The 12459-nt window shown below is 41.5% G+C and overlaps 2 protein-coding genes across 2 annotated transcripts in view; one reads left to right on the top strand and one right to left on the bottom strand.

The window, feature by feature from the left end:
- The window catches only part of ZRANB3 (zinc finger, RAN-binding domain containing 3), a 53292-nt gene extending 43979 nt beyond the window's left edge, over positions 1-9313 (top strand). Inside the window, exons 16-21 of the mRNA XM_009318919.1 lie at positions 555-656; positions 3371-3513; positions 4992-5135; positions 6012-6405; positions 7670-7801; positions 8443-9313. Coding sequence (XP_009317194.1) covers positions 555-656; positions 3371-3513; positions 4992-5135; positions 6012-6405; positions 7670-7801; positions 8443-8541 — 1014 coding nt within the window. The 3' untranslated portion in view covers positions 8542-9313. The remainder of the gene's footprint in view (positions 1-554; positions 657-3370; positions 3514-4991; positions 5136-6011; positions 6406-7669; positions 7802-8442) is intronic.
- Positions 9314-11206: 1893 nt separating this feature from the next.
- RAB3GAP1 (RAB3 GTPase activating protein subunit 1 (catalytic)) overlaps positions 11207-12459 on the bottom strand; it is a 25727-nt gene continuing 24474 nt past the window's right edge. Inside the window, 1 exon segment of the mRNA XM_009319017.1 lies at positions 11207-11552. Within this exon segment, the coding sequence (XP_009317292.1) occupies positions 11310-11552 (243 nt within the window). The 3' untranslated portion in view covers positions 11207-11309.

The raw sequence follows: 12459 nt of genomic DNA, 5'->3' as shown, positions 1-12459 counted from the left end.
GGAATTCTTCTTTGATTCCTTCTCTCGAATGTGTTTGAATCATCAATAAGTTCCTGGGTCATATGTACCCACTGGGACAACTTGTTCCTTAGAAATTAAGTGGAGTAGCACTTGTTCAGACATTTAAAAAAAAAAAAAGTTAAGTGTAATAAACAATGCTCTATCTAAGATTCTGATTTTAGATTGTAATAAAGTGACATTCTCCAGTCTACAATCATTCATTTCCCTTGGAAATTCAGTCAAGAGGATTATAATTTCAGTTTCTTAATTTAAGGCAGTTTGTGTGTCTGAACTATTCGCAAAGAAAAAAATTCCGGTATTTTCAAAGTTAAAATTTTCACTCTGTTTACTTTTAGATATATTAATGTGAATCCTTGTTTCTTGTATCTGTGGTATTATCGTACATCTGTGGCTTTTTTTTTTTCTGGAAAAATCTTACCTCAAGGGACTAAACTTAATAGGAAGGGAAGATAATTCTCTTGAAACAGATAACTTTTTTTTTTTTCTAGATTGTGCTACATTGCATCTGTAAACAAAACTGTTTGCTTGTCTAGGATGGTGAACCACTGAATCATAATTTCATTCCATTGGACATACAGCTGGATAACTGGGAGGATTTACCCGAGACTTTCCAGCATAGACAAAATCGTTCATCGGTAAGAACAAGTTCTACTGGCACAGTAAAATATTATTAAATATGGAGTGCTTTGACTTATTTTTTTTAAATAAATGCGTAACACTTCCAGGCCTTGGGATCTAGGCACAGTTTCATCAGTGCAAGCAGATCTTATAAATGTTGATGTGAATATTAATTATGCAGTCTGTTACTTTGGCAAATTATCATGCCTCCTGTTAACATTTCGGTAGATGGAATCAACCAGGCATCATTTAATTTCTCATTTACAGGATTAGTAACTAACATTCATAAGTCAACAAAATAGCATTTTAAAGGTTATGAAATAAACGAGGCACGTTATGAATAAGAATGTGCTAGATTGTATCAGAGCTGTAGTTCTGAGCAGGCCTCCACTCTCACTTCTTCCTTTGGTCTTCTAACAACGTTCAAAGCAGCGTGGGGCAGAGCTCCACTGAGACATGTAGCTTCAGTTAATTCAGTAATAAAGATCACATTCATAATGGTGTTTGAGGCGAACGTTAACACTGTAAACCCAAGTACTCAAGTAAGGAAATACAGAATTTGAATTGGCTGTGCAATATTATCTGCTTAACATAGTTTTCTTAACTGTTTTGTCCATTTAAAGAGAAATATAATTGGGAAAATCAGATTCTATCGTGTAGGAACAAAACTGATTTTTTGGTAGATTCTCCAGCAAGGCTGGAACTTAAATTCATAAGTCAGATACCTGACTGATTCAACCAACAGTTTTGTGAAGCAGCTAATGAGTGGGTAACACAAATGTTGCCAAAGGATTTCAAAGCTATTTGCTAGACTGAAAAGACAAGTTAAAAATCCCATGTTTGTGGGCAGGGGGTGGCACTGCCTTACGGAACTTCCTGTCCCTCAGCCTTCTCCTCTAGATTAGAAGATCCATATTAGTAAATGCTCCCAAAAAGAATCAGGGAGATGATACCTTCTTGTTTCTGTTTCCATTATATCCTGCCATTTCATTGACTTCTTTCTTCCTTGCTCCGACTCTGAGGAGGTGAGACTCATCTGTACACTTCTACATTTGCCATGTACGAATACCTCAAGGAGAAAAAGCAAATCATTGGCATGTCGTAATCTTCAAGTATGGAAGTTTGTTCCTGGATAAAGCTGAAGTCACAATTAAGTCCCTACTGCACAATGTACTTATTCTTCCCATAGTCCGTGTTCAGAAACAACGCGATACTCACTGCTGTAGGTAGTTACGAGTCAGTGAGGAAAAGAGTGGAAAACCAGAATGGGAAAAAACCCACAACCCAAGCCACTTGTTCAGTTGTCATATTGTTACTCCCATTTGTTTTCTGTTGTAGAGATGAGGGTGGGATGAAATCATTTTTCCCCTACACACATCCTAAAGCAAGCAGTCATGTTATAAATTCTAAATTCCTATGTAGGAACAGTTTTTCCTTCACTTCCTCACTGTCCCGTGGTTATAGTTATTCAAGAAATCAATTAATCCTACTGGTCTTGTCAGTTTACAGCATCAAAGTTTTGGGGTTGTTTTTTTTTGTGGCTTCCCAGCCTGTAAAAAAAATATTAGATTCAGTACCAGAAATTAAGTTCTTCAGAGCCACTTTATTTTAATATATTTTCAAATTCTAAATGCAAAATAAGGGAAGGTGATGAATATTATGATCTGTTCTCAATTTCCTTTCTGGAATACTTTTTTAAACAGTTCATCCGTTTTTCCTCAGGATCCTGTGGTGATGTAAATTTGAGATTACTGTGAAAGATGATGAATTGCAGGTTAAACTGCTCAAAAGTGTGGCCCTTTGAATATTTTGATGGTAAAGCATGTCTCTACTTGCTAGTCAGATCTTTGTGCGCTGAACAAATTTGTGCCACAGAAAAGAGGATGGCAGTATTGCCATAAAAACAGATGTGTAATTAAGATAATTTGGTGATCTGGCTTCTCATGTCATTAATTGCTAATTTACTATAATAATTTTTATTACGTATGTTTTTCTGACACTGTATTACTGTAAAGGAATATAATGACCTCGAAGCAAGTATGTCAGTGATTCTGTTAAAATTTTACAAGTTGGAAAACTTTTGTGAGAAATGGACTAACACCTGGCTGAATTGAACGGCTCTTCCAATTTACCTGTGGCTAAACCTTCCACACTGACATTAGGGGCTGTACGCTACAGATTGTTAGTCCAGTGTTAAGCATGTATCAGAAGGTTAGAGCAAAGAAGAAAGGTTGTCCGTAAACCCAATTATAAATGCTGTTCAAGTAATGGGACTAAACTTACTTTCCTTTTCTGAGAGGCCTGCTGCAACAGGGAGAATGGCCGCTGTAAGAAGAAAACTCTTTTGCATGTCTGTTTTTCCCATCGGCAAAGTCTTGCTTACACAAGAAAGGTTTACCTGAGGCTTTATCAAGAAACCTTTCTGCTGTCGCTACACCTTAGATTAGTAAAGGCCATTTCTGGCCTTATTTTCTACTTTCTGGATCAACACACCTATTGTAGCAGAACCATTATTTTAGACAACGCCAGAGCTGTCGGAGTTCTTCAGCAGGTGGGGGGTGTGTGTGTGTGTGTGCAGCTTGTATGAAAAATGACTTCAAGGGACTGTTTCTGGTAATACCAGCTGTTTTCATCCAGTTTTGAATGTATTAATTCATAGCACTCTTTCAGTGTCATAAAATAGTCCTGTGTAATGCCTGTCATGCTGCTGACAAATAGCATTCTCTAACAGATACTGAGGTTTGTGAAAGAATGGAGTCATCTAACAGCAATGAAACAGAAGATTGTCAGAAAAAGCGGTCAGATATTTTGTAGTCCTATTCATGCTGCAGAGGAGTTGTCTAAAAAGCAGTCAGTGGGCAGCAGCACAAAAAGGTATGCGTTTTTAATTCTTTATCATCTTACTAGTGGCTGCAGGAAGTTTGATGTATTGAATGTAACTTTCAGTGGAATGATGCTGAGACTGTGAACCGGTGGTTCGATGATTGCTTGTTGCATAGTGACAAACGTAGGCAACCAAGCACATCAATAAATCTGTTGGAATGGAAGTGTCTGCCTCCCTGTCCGGCGCTGTGCCGCATTCAGCAGCTGTTCTGGCTCTGCTGCACTGCATATTTAAGCACCTGGAACTTGCCAGAGATTTTTGAGGAAAAATCATGACCTCAGGGACTCAAAAGAAAAGTAAGGTCAAAAAATCGTGTTGGTTTTCCCCACGTGGAAGCAGGAATAAATCATTAGTTGCCATCAATGATATAATGCTTTATTCATAATTCACAGCCTACTCCAACCCCTTCCGATACTCATTTTTTCTTTAGGCAATTCTGTTCTCTGTGGATGACATTTCTCAAAACTATTGTTTTCCTTGCTGGGTGTCACTGAAAAGGGCTAGTGTTTAATCCTTGTTAAAAATCTAAGTTTACCTTTTTTCCACTTTCTTTCCTTTTTCTGATACGCTGTCTTCCCTGACAGACAATTGCAGCTTCAGTGTTGTCATTGCTCTCCACAAAACTTCTCACGCGTACAGGTTAACTCACCAAGGTGCCTCTGCCAAACTATCTAAAAACCTTTTTATTCCTCTCAGTCCCTACTGTTAAATTCTCCAGAGTGACTCTATTTTGGCTGTAGGTAAGAATTCAAGTAAGTAAATAGAGTTTGTAATTCCAGTAGTGCAAGGAGAACCAGCAGGTAGTAAATGTTTCTGTTGCAGGATTGTTTCCTTCCATAAAATGTAGGAAAGATCCAACTGTGAACCGTGTTAGAAAATCTACTGTAACCTACAGCGGTCTTCTAAGGTAGTGTATAGGGTTTGCCGTATGTATGGTACAGAGAGGTGTACTTATGAGAACTTGTCTGAATAGTGGTTTTCGGAAGAATGATCAGAGTGAAGCGATTTTAAGAGTTTTACTTAAGCGCAGCGGTGGTTTGTATATTTTCACATTAAAATAAAGAAGCGAGTTCAAACGTAACTAACAGAGCACGGAGTCCTCCAGAGCTTGTCAAGCTTCCTGCATTAGCTAGAGTATCAGTGAGACTTCACCTAACTGAAACAGAATGGCTTTCAGATTTCGCTGTCAGGCAATACCAAATTGCTCTCATTTTCATATCGGTATACACAAAACAACTTATCTGTTTGCTGCTTAGAGCTGAATCTGGTTTTTGAAAAAGGTATCTGATGTAATATGGAAGTATTGTGGTGAAATACGTTTTCCCAAACTTCATTCATTTCTCATCCGGGAAATGAGGAATGTCTTAAGAGAATATGCCGTACCAATCTTGCTGCAGCCAAGAGTGAATATTCTTTGAGGGAGATTGTTCCCTTTGTAGTGTATTGACAGAATTTTGAATTATCTTAGGTATGTGACCAAGGAGGATGTAGCAGCAGCCTCACTTAGCAAAGCTAGCAGCAGCGGGGGCAGCGTGCGCCTCATCTCTAAAGAAAGTGGGGTTTGTCTGAAGAACGAAAATGCTTCTATTGGACAGTCGGGTCATTCCACAAAGTAAGTTCATTAATGCAATAAGTTGATTAAGCTGTTTCTCCACAGATTTTTTTAAGGTAGCAAAATTACTTGCTGTGAGTGTTTACCCTGCTGAAGTACAGTGTTTAGATGAGAAACTTGCTGTAGTGCTAATGAGCTATGTTTTATTCTTACAACAACTTAGTTTACATCCGTTTTCTGCTGATATAGCTGCTAATTAACTGAGTCTGATTAAAACGAAACGAGAAAATAGTTACACAATTCAGTTAAGGAAAAAAGAGCGTTAGCTCAGACCTGCTTGTGAGGTCAGCAGCAAATTGGGGACACCAAATTTTCTTCTATTCTGCCTCAAAACTTAGAAAAAGGGAGAAAAGAACATGAAAATTCTAGACAGAAAATGCCTTTTTAAAAATTTAAAAACAAGCAGTGTGTATCCTGCCTGGAGGTAAGCCTTGTTTAGAGTAGGAAATTGATAGGTAGCCGTGAAGGTTGCGCAGAGAAACCAGGATTGTTCCTTTGGCTTTTTTACTGCTGTTAAAGAGGGGGCTGAAACATTTTACATTTATATGAGTACATGCCTGATAGAAACTACCATTTCTTTATAAATACAGCATTATTTCAGCTAATAATTCAGTGTACATGTGTAAATGTAGTAAGATGTGCAAAAGAAAAATCTGTCTGTTGTATTGTCAAATTTTGTTTAAATGGAAATGTAAACCAAGTAGATGATTTGCACTGTGCAGGTATCAGTCTGAGCAAGATATTATTTCAACTGAAATTGGTATTTCGGAGCATAAAGGATATCTAATGGAAATATACAGTGCATAAAAAAACCTACTGAATTGTGTTGCTGAATACCTCCTTTATGAACAGCTGTACTTTGTTCTCTGCAAACAGGTTGCTTTCAGAAAATGGAGAAGGCCCGTCAGTTCTTCATTCCGAGCAGACTGAAGCCGCAGGCTCCTCCCTATCCAAAGGCTATTTGCAAGCCTTGGACAGCCAAGGGAACCCGCTCTGTCTCAGCTGTCAACAGCCAACAGCTCAGCTTGACCCAGGCTGCCAGGCCCGTGCTTGGGACACGCGATTCTGCTCTCATGCCTGCCAGGAGGACTTCTCGATTCGCTCTAGTCAGAGCTACCTTCGGACTAAAGTGTTTGAAATTGAACACGGTGTTTGCCAGTTTTGTAATCAAAACGCCCAGGAGCTTTATCTCAGCATCAGAGATGCACCCAAGAGTCAGCGTAAGAAACTTCTGCAGAGTTCTTGGATGTCTCACCTTCCACTTGGGCAGGTAATACTACTGGGTTTTAAGCAGTAACAGCTGATCTGTGCATTCCCGCAGCAGATAGTTCAGAGAAATCCAAAATGTTCTTCTTACAGGTTTAAGATCAAAGGCCTAACCTAGCACCAACAACAGGGTCAGAAAAGACAAAATCTTAAACACAAAAACCCCAGTGTCTTCTAACACATTTTTCATTGCTAAAAGGCACAGGCTTCAGAATTTGGATTCCTTAGGGATGTGAATATCGCAGCCAGATTTACTTGAAATGCCCTTTGTTAACAAACTTTCTGGCTATGAAACAGTTTAAGAATGGTTGCGGTCTAGAAGTACTAGGTTATTCCGACTTTGCAGAATGTTTGGTAGGAGCTTAACAAAAGCCAGTTGTTGCAGCTCCTCTCAGTATCGCCTCAAAATGCATTAAAACTACCGCCGTTCTTCCATGGTTGTGACTGCTTCTTCGACGACTTGAAGGCCGTGGAGGAGGGAGGGGGAACGTTCCTATGTAAAGTGGTATTTTTATTCAGAAACTAAAATGCTGTTTTATTTTCTGCTGCAAAGTTGAAATTCTGCTTCAGAAGTTACGGGTTCCAAATTGTTTAAATAAATTCTTCAGACATCCATTTAAGCTTGCAAAAGAGAGGGGGGGGGAAGTCATTTACCATTGCTGGTCACATGTATGAGATCAGCTTTGCTGCTTGCAGCTTTTTAAAATGTGGTGGTGCACATCCAAAAGCCTGAGCAGTCTTGTGGAGCGGGGTTTCCTTACAGCCTTCCGCCTGAAGGGCACTCTGTGTCTGCCACCTTTTTGAAAGCTGACATGGGGCTTTATCGCCTGAGGTTTCTCAGGGCTCGTTATTACAATTCCCGCTCTCTCGATCAAAAACTTAAATGACAAATACCTAGTTGGAGCCCACTTCAAGCTGTTGCGCATTTTTTACTTGTGTATGTTTGTTTTTAATATCAGCACTTGATGTTGATAAAACGACATTGAAGATAACTTATTGTACCAATCAAGAAAACTGAACCTTTCGTTCTGTCCTTCCTTGACCCACTGCCGGGTGCTTCAGCATGCTGCAGGCTGGGTGCAAATAGGCTAACTAAAATTACAGTTGTCCAGAGGGAGTAACAAAAAAAATGCTAACGCTTTCTTTCTCTTGTTGAAAACTATGAATAGCTACTTCCCTGAATTATTTTCTTGTTCTTACGGTAGAACATCTATGTAGTTGAGAAGGAATGTCTAAGGCTTCCAGTGTCGTGTCCTTTGTTACTGCAGCTGAATGAAATCGTAACAAACCCGACAGAAGGCCAGTTCTGGCAGGCAGACCACATCAAGCCCGTTTACAGCGGAGGAGGACAGTGCTCCCTGGAAAACCTTCAAACTCTGTGTACGGTCTGCCACAGAGAGGTCAGTATGGTACGGTCGGAAGCCCTCACCCTCTCACGCGGAATGTCGTGGAACGTGCACCAGGGCAGTGCGGATCACATCACAGAAGTATTTTGGGCACAGGGACCCCTAGAGGGTAACGTAGCCTGACCCCGGGCTCAGAGCAGGGCTAGAGTCCAAGTCAGAGCGGGTCCCTCAGCGCCGCCCTGTGCAGTCCTGCACTGTCTCACCCCGGTCAGCGCCTGCCCGTCCTCAGGGTGAAACCTCCTCCCGTGTCCCGCGGGAACGCCCCAGGCAGGGCTCCGTGCCAGTGCTGCCTTGTGCCCCTGGGGAGGGCCCGGCTCCCATAGCTCCTGCCCCTCCTTTAGGCAGCAGGAGACTGTAATGAGGTTCCTCCTCTGCCCTGTTGTCCCCGGCTGAACAAGCCCCGTCTCCCAGCCTCTCCATCCCGTACAGTGAAGATGAAAGGTAGCATTAAACTGTTGCGATACAACAGTTTCCTCACGATTTGGGAAAATGTCACCTCGATAAACACCTGCATTTTATTATGATGTCTGCTGCAAAATTAGACTGAAGTTTAACTGTGGGCTAATGCTTTCCATCGAGCACGCTGTTGCCAAGTAACAATACTCACGGAACGGACCCCTCTCTCTCTCTTGCAGAGAACTGCAAAACAGGCCAAGGAAAGAAGCCAGATGAAGAGACGTTCTTTAGCTACGAAGTACAGCTGTGATATCACCAAATTTTTTGTGAAGACTTAAAATGCAAAATATATTCAGTTACATTACAACTCAGAAACCAGTACAGTCAGTTTTCCTCATGCACTGATTCAAAAAACACAAAAATCTCTGTAGTCTATCATGCTGTTGGTAGAGGGAAGAAAATATGGAATTAAATCCAAGAAATCATTTATAACACTGATTGTCAGAGGGCCTTGGGTGAGCGCATCCAAGGTACTTGATCATGGTTATATTTTTAGGACCCTGTGTTTTAAAGCTGAATCTCTGTGTGGAACCTTGATGCCATTTTGAAGCATTACTGTTTTCCTGTTACAGCGTAGTTACAGCTGCAAGAACTTGAGGAAGTTCTGTTGAAACTTCCGTCGGTCTTAGAGTGTTCAGTTGTATTGGGGACACTATGGACCAAGAAGATATCTTAGTTCGAATTCTCTTCTTTGGTCGCACACCAAAATTACTGGAGCAAATACAGGCTCTGATATCTATTATGACAAAAATAGCGTGAGTGATTTGTCTCTTCTAAAACTGCCTCATACCTACAAAACAGCAACAGGAGCCTTGGGAATGCTCGGATCAGCCATGACAGGCCTAGTGGTGGCCCTGGGCCTGCCTGACTTACAGGACTTCGACAGTTAGAATTAATGTCTATTGAAATCCCGTTTTACTTAAACCAGCTTGCATTAAAAACCTATTCGTGATAGGGAACAATAAATATTAGCTATTATCTCATCAAAGGTAGTTTCTAGCAAATGCTCCAGGTGCATTCTCCTTAACAGGATTGCAGAGATGCTGGTTATTTTGGACTGTTTATGTGGCTTGCTTTAGGGTTAGTTCAAATAAATAATTTCTCTTTTTCCTGGTGATTTTTTTTTTTTATGCTTTATCGGTCTCTCCCCCACCCCCTGAATGCCATAGGGCAGTACTAAGTTCATAAAGCACATCCATATGCTACATGTCTTTGAAGGTACATGACTGCAACTTCAAGTACATCTAGTTAAAATAAGCTGAAAAGCTTTCGGGGTCATCCTTACGGGAAAAATTCTTAAAGTTTCAAACATTCTTTTTCTCAGTTAAAGACTTAAGGTAATGGTACGAGTGCACCATTTTCTATAGAGTGAAACTAACTGGACTTTTCCAGCCAAGCCACCTTGGTAACTGCCCAAAAAAAGTGTTACATGATGTTTGTGTCCTCCGAGTGATTAAAGGAATCATTGCTTCAGCAGTTTCAAAGCCCAGGTAACAATAGCTTGATAACTAAGTCAGGGATTTTCAAGTTTATACAGCCTTTACAAGAGGCCACACTTTGAAGTTTCATGAAGACAGCACAGCAGGAGAGGAGGAAACCAAGAGTATCAGGGAGGAAGCTTAAGTTGAAGAGTACGTATTCAGTAACTAGCCTCGTGCAATGTCTTTTAAAGCAGCTAGACAGTTAAACAACAGCTAAATTGGTCTTTGTCTTTCTCATCCCTTTTATCAGAGGAAGGTGTGTCAGGTAAAACAAACCACCTGGAGAACAAATTCTGTGACAAGATTTTCTCTGAAGACAACTAACTCTTCTTTACCCTGAAAAACATTTCTACTTGATACACCTTTATCTGAGGGAAACACTCTAGCCCCTGCCCCCTCTCCCCTCAGAGAAGTTTTAGGGTAATACCTGGGACCCTACTATTTGAGACACAACTTAATGTCATCACAGTCATAAACAACGCTGCTCCTAGGTCAAATCACGCAAGGATGACATTTAAAAAGTGTTTTGACAAAGCCATTGCTAGTACCCAAAGAAGTCTGAGAGCCAATAATAAGTTCAGATTTATTGAATAACATCAACAATACTGTAGCTGTTTTTACATTTCATTTTGTAAAGTAACGCTGATCTTTTGCTGCTTCTCATTAAAACACACAAAGATCACTGTGAAGCAACATTGGCACATACACGTCATAGTGTTTGCATGATACCCAGTGGGGTTAGTTTACAGCGGGCGATAGAATTGTTTCAATATACCAGATCAACGACACGGTATGCTTTCAAACGGTCTCTGTAAATACACAGCGAAACACCTCTGTGCGTGTCACGTACATACAGCTTTGGCCTTGCGTGCAGGGAAGGATATAAAGTATCCAAAGCCGTGAGCGATCCACTTAAGGCTACAGCCCCAAATATATTTATTTCTGTTTGGGCAGCGTCCAAGACGAGATCTTTTTGGACAACTGCTGCAATCTGCTAGGGGAGTTTAGCATGAACTAGAAAGTACTGGATACTTTAAACAAAATTAAGGATATTTTAGAAGTATTTGCAACTTAGCGATTAACCAAAAAATACTGGGCTCAATATTTATAATTAGCAATAAATACAAATTACTTAATGTTTGCACATCAATTTAAGTAGACTAATGTCACTTGCTAAAGTCTGATTAAGAACTGTAAAGCGGCACATTCTGCATGAATTTCAACACGATGTATTCGCATACAGCCCATTCGTGTCCGTTATTAAACAAGCTAATGCAAAAAAAAAAAACCACGCTCCCTTTGGACAGAGAGGAGGCTGCTAAACTTTCTTCCCCAAAGATCCGATTAAATCTACTCGTGAAGCCATTCCAAACCTCCAGGTTAGAGTTGCTACAGGCGTCCTTCTCGGCTGGCAGGTCAGCTCTGTACCTGGGGACACGAACCTCCGTTTTTTTTTTATTTTCTCCTCACCGCAAGCCAGCCTATCTGTAAGTGTTCAACTTCCTCGGAGGAAAATGAATAGCATCCTACTTGTGAAGACACACAAGGTAACACAGCTGGTTACATCAGAAGAACGTTGTATCTGCTGAAAAGGCACCGGCAAGTCGGAAGTCTTCCTTCGTCAGCACGCTGTACATGCGCTGGGGCAATGGCTTGGAGTAAGGAGCGGGGCGGGGGACAGTGGTGCGCAAAATCACCTCGCGACCCGTGGGCGGTGGGAAATCTGAAACGGCCCCCGCGTTGAGTCTTCGCTCCTCTGATGAACCCGATCTCCTCAATTCTTCATCAAGTGGAGGCACTGCAGAAACCTTAAGTAAGAGCAGAGGTATAGTTAAGAGTTACAGGGCAAGCTGTTTCTTAACATTAGGATTCAGAAAATATTTCATAAGAGGAACAGAGAAGATTAGAAATGGTAAACACATCAAAAGGCTTTATGTGTACACAGAGCAAGACACTAATGGGATGCCGAGAAATAAACTGCACAATCAAATGGAAGAACCTCCATGTGTGGATGGTAAAGCTCAGCCTAGATTAAGCTCCTGATTTTTTGGCAGTGTGAAGCGAGGGTTCTGACCAGACGGACTGCCCCCTTCCCAAGCAGGGCTCTCTCCTCAGCTCTCTGTGACTACGCGAGGCCAAGCCAGCCTCCTTTGAAAAATAACCAGTGCCACTACTGGAGCCTTGACAAAGAGTCGCCTGCCTTTTCAAACTCAAAATTTTACTACTTTGATACGTGCTTTTCACGGCCAAGGAGAGGCTCGCCGAAACGACATTGCAGAGCAAGGGAGACGCTGTGCAATCTCCATTGATGCTCACTGCCTCAGAGCCAGTAAGCAGCAACACTAAAGTCTGAACACTGGAAGAAGGGCTGGCATGCTGCAGTCAGCCCAATAAACATTCCCTAATTACATACATATATATACACACACACACACCCCCAATACCCTATAGGGTCTTAATTTAAGTATGCACAACTCAAGCTTATCAATGTCACTGAGGTGTGGCAGAACCCACCGGACGACCCTCGTGGCCCCTCTCGGCTGCCCCACTGCACCTCCACCCCCACACACTCCCCAGGAGCAGGGACCTGGCACCGCTCGGCTCTGCAGCCTGGGCCACAGGAGAAGTCACCAGGGACAAGTGCCACTTGTTCCCACAAGAGCAGAGTGGATGTTCCCTGCGCTACGCTTCTTCACGCGGTCACCCCCGTTCCTC

The sequence above is a fragment of the Pygoscelis adeliae genome, unplaced genomic scaffold, assembly GCF_000699105.1.
Source record: "Pygoscelis adeliae isolate BGI_AS28 unplaced genomic scaffold, ASM69910v1 Scaffold222, whole genome shotgun sequence".
Taxonomy (NCBI): domain Eukaryota; kingdom Metazoa; phylum Chordata; class Aves; order Sphenisciformes; family Spheniscidae; genus Pygoscelis; species Pygoscelis adeliae.
Note: the sequence above shows the minus strand (reverse complement) of the source record. Positions and strands in the feature narration are given on the sequence as shown.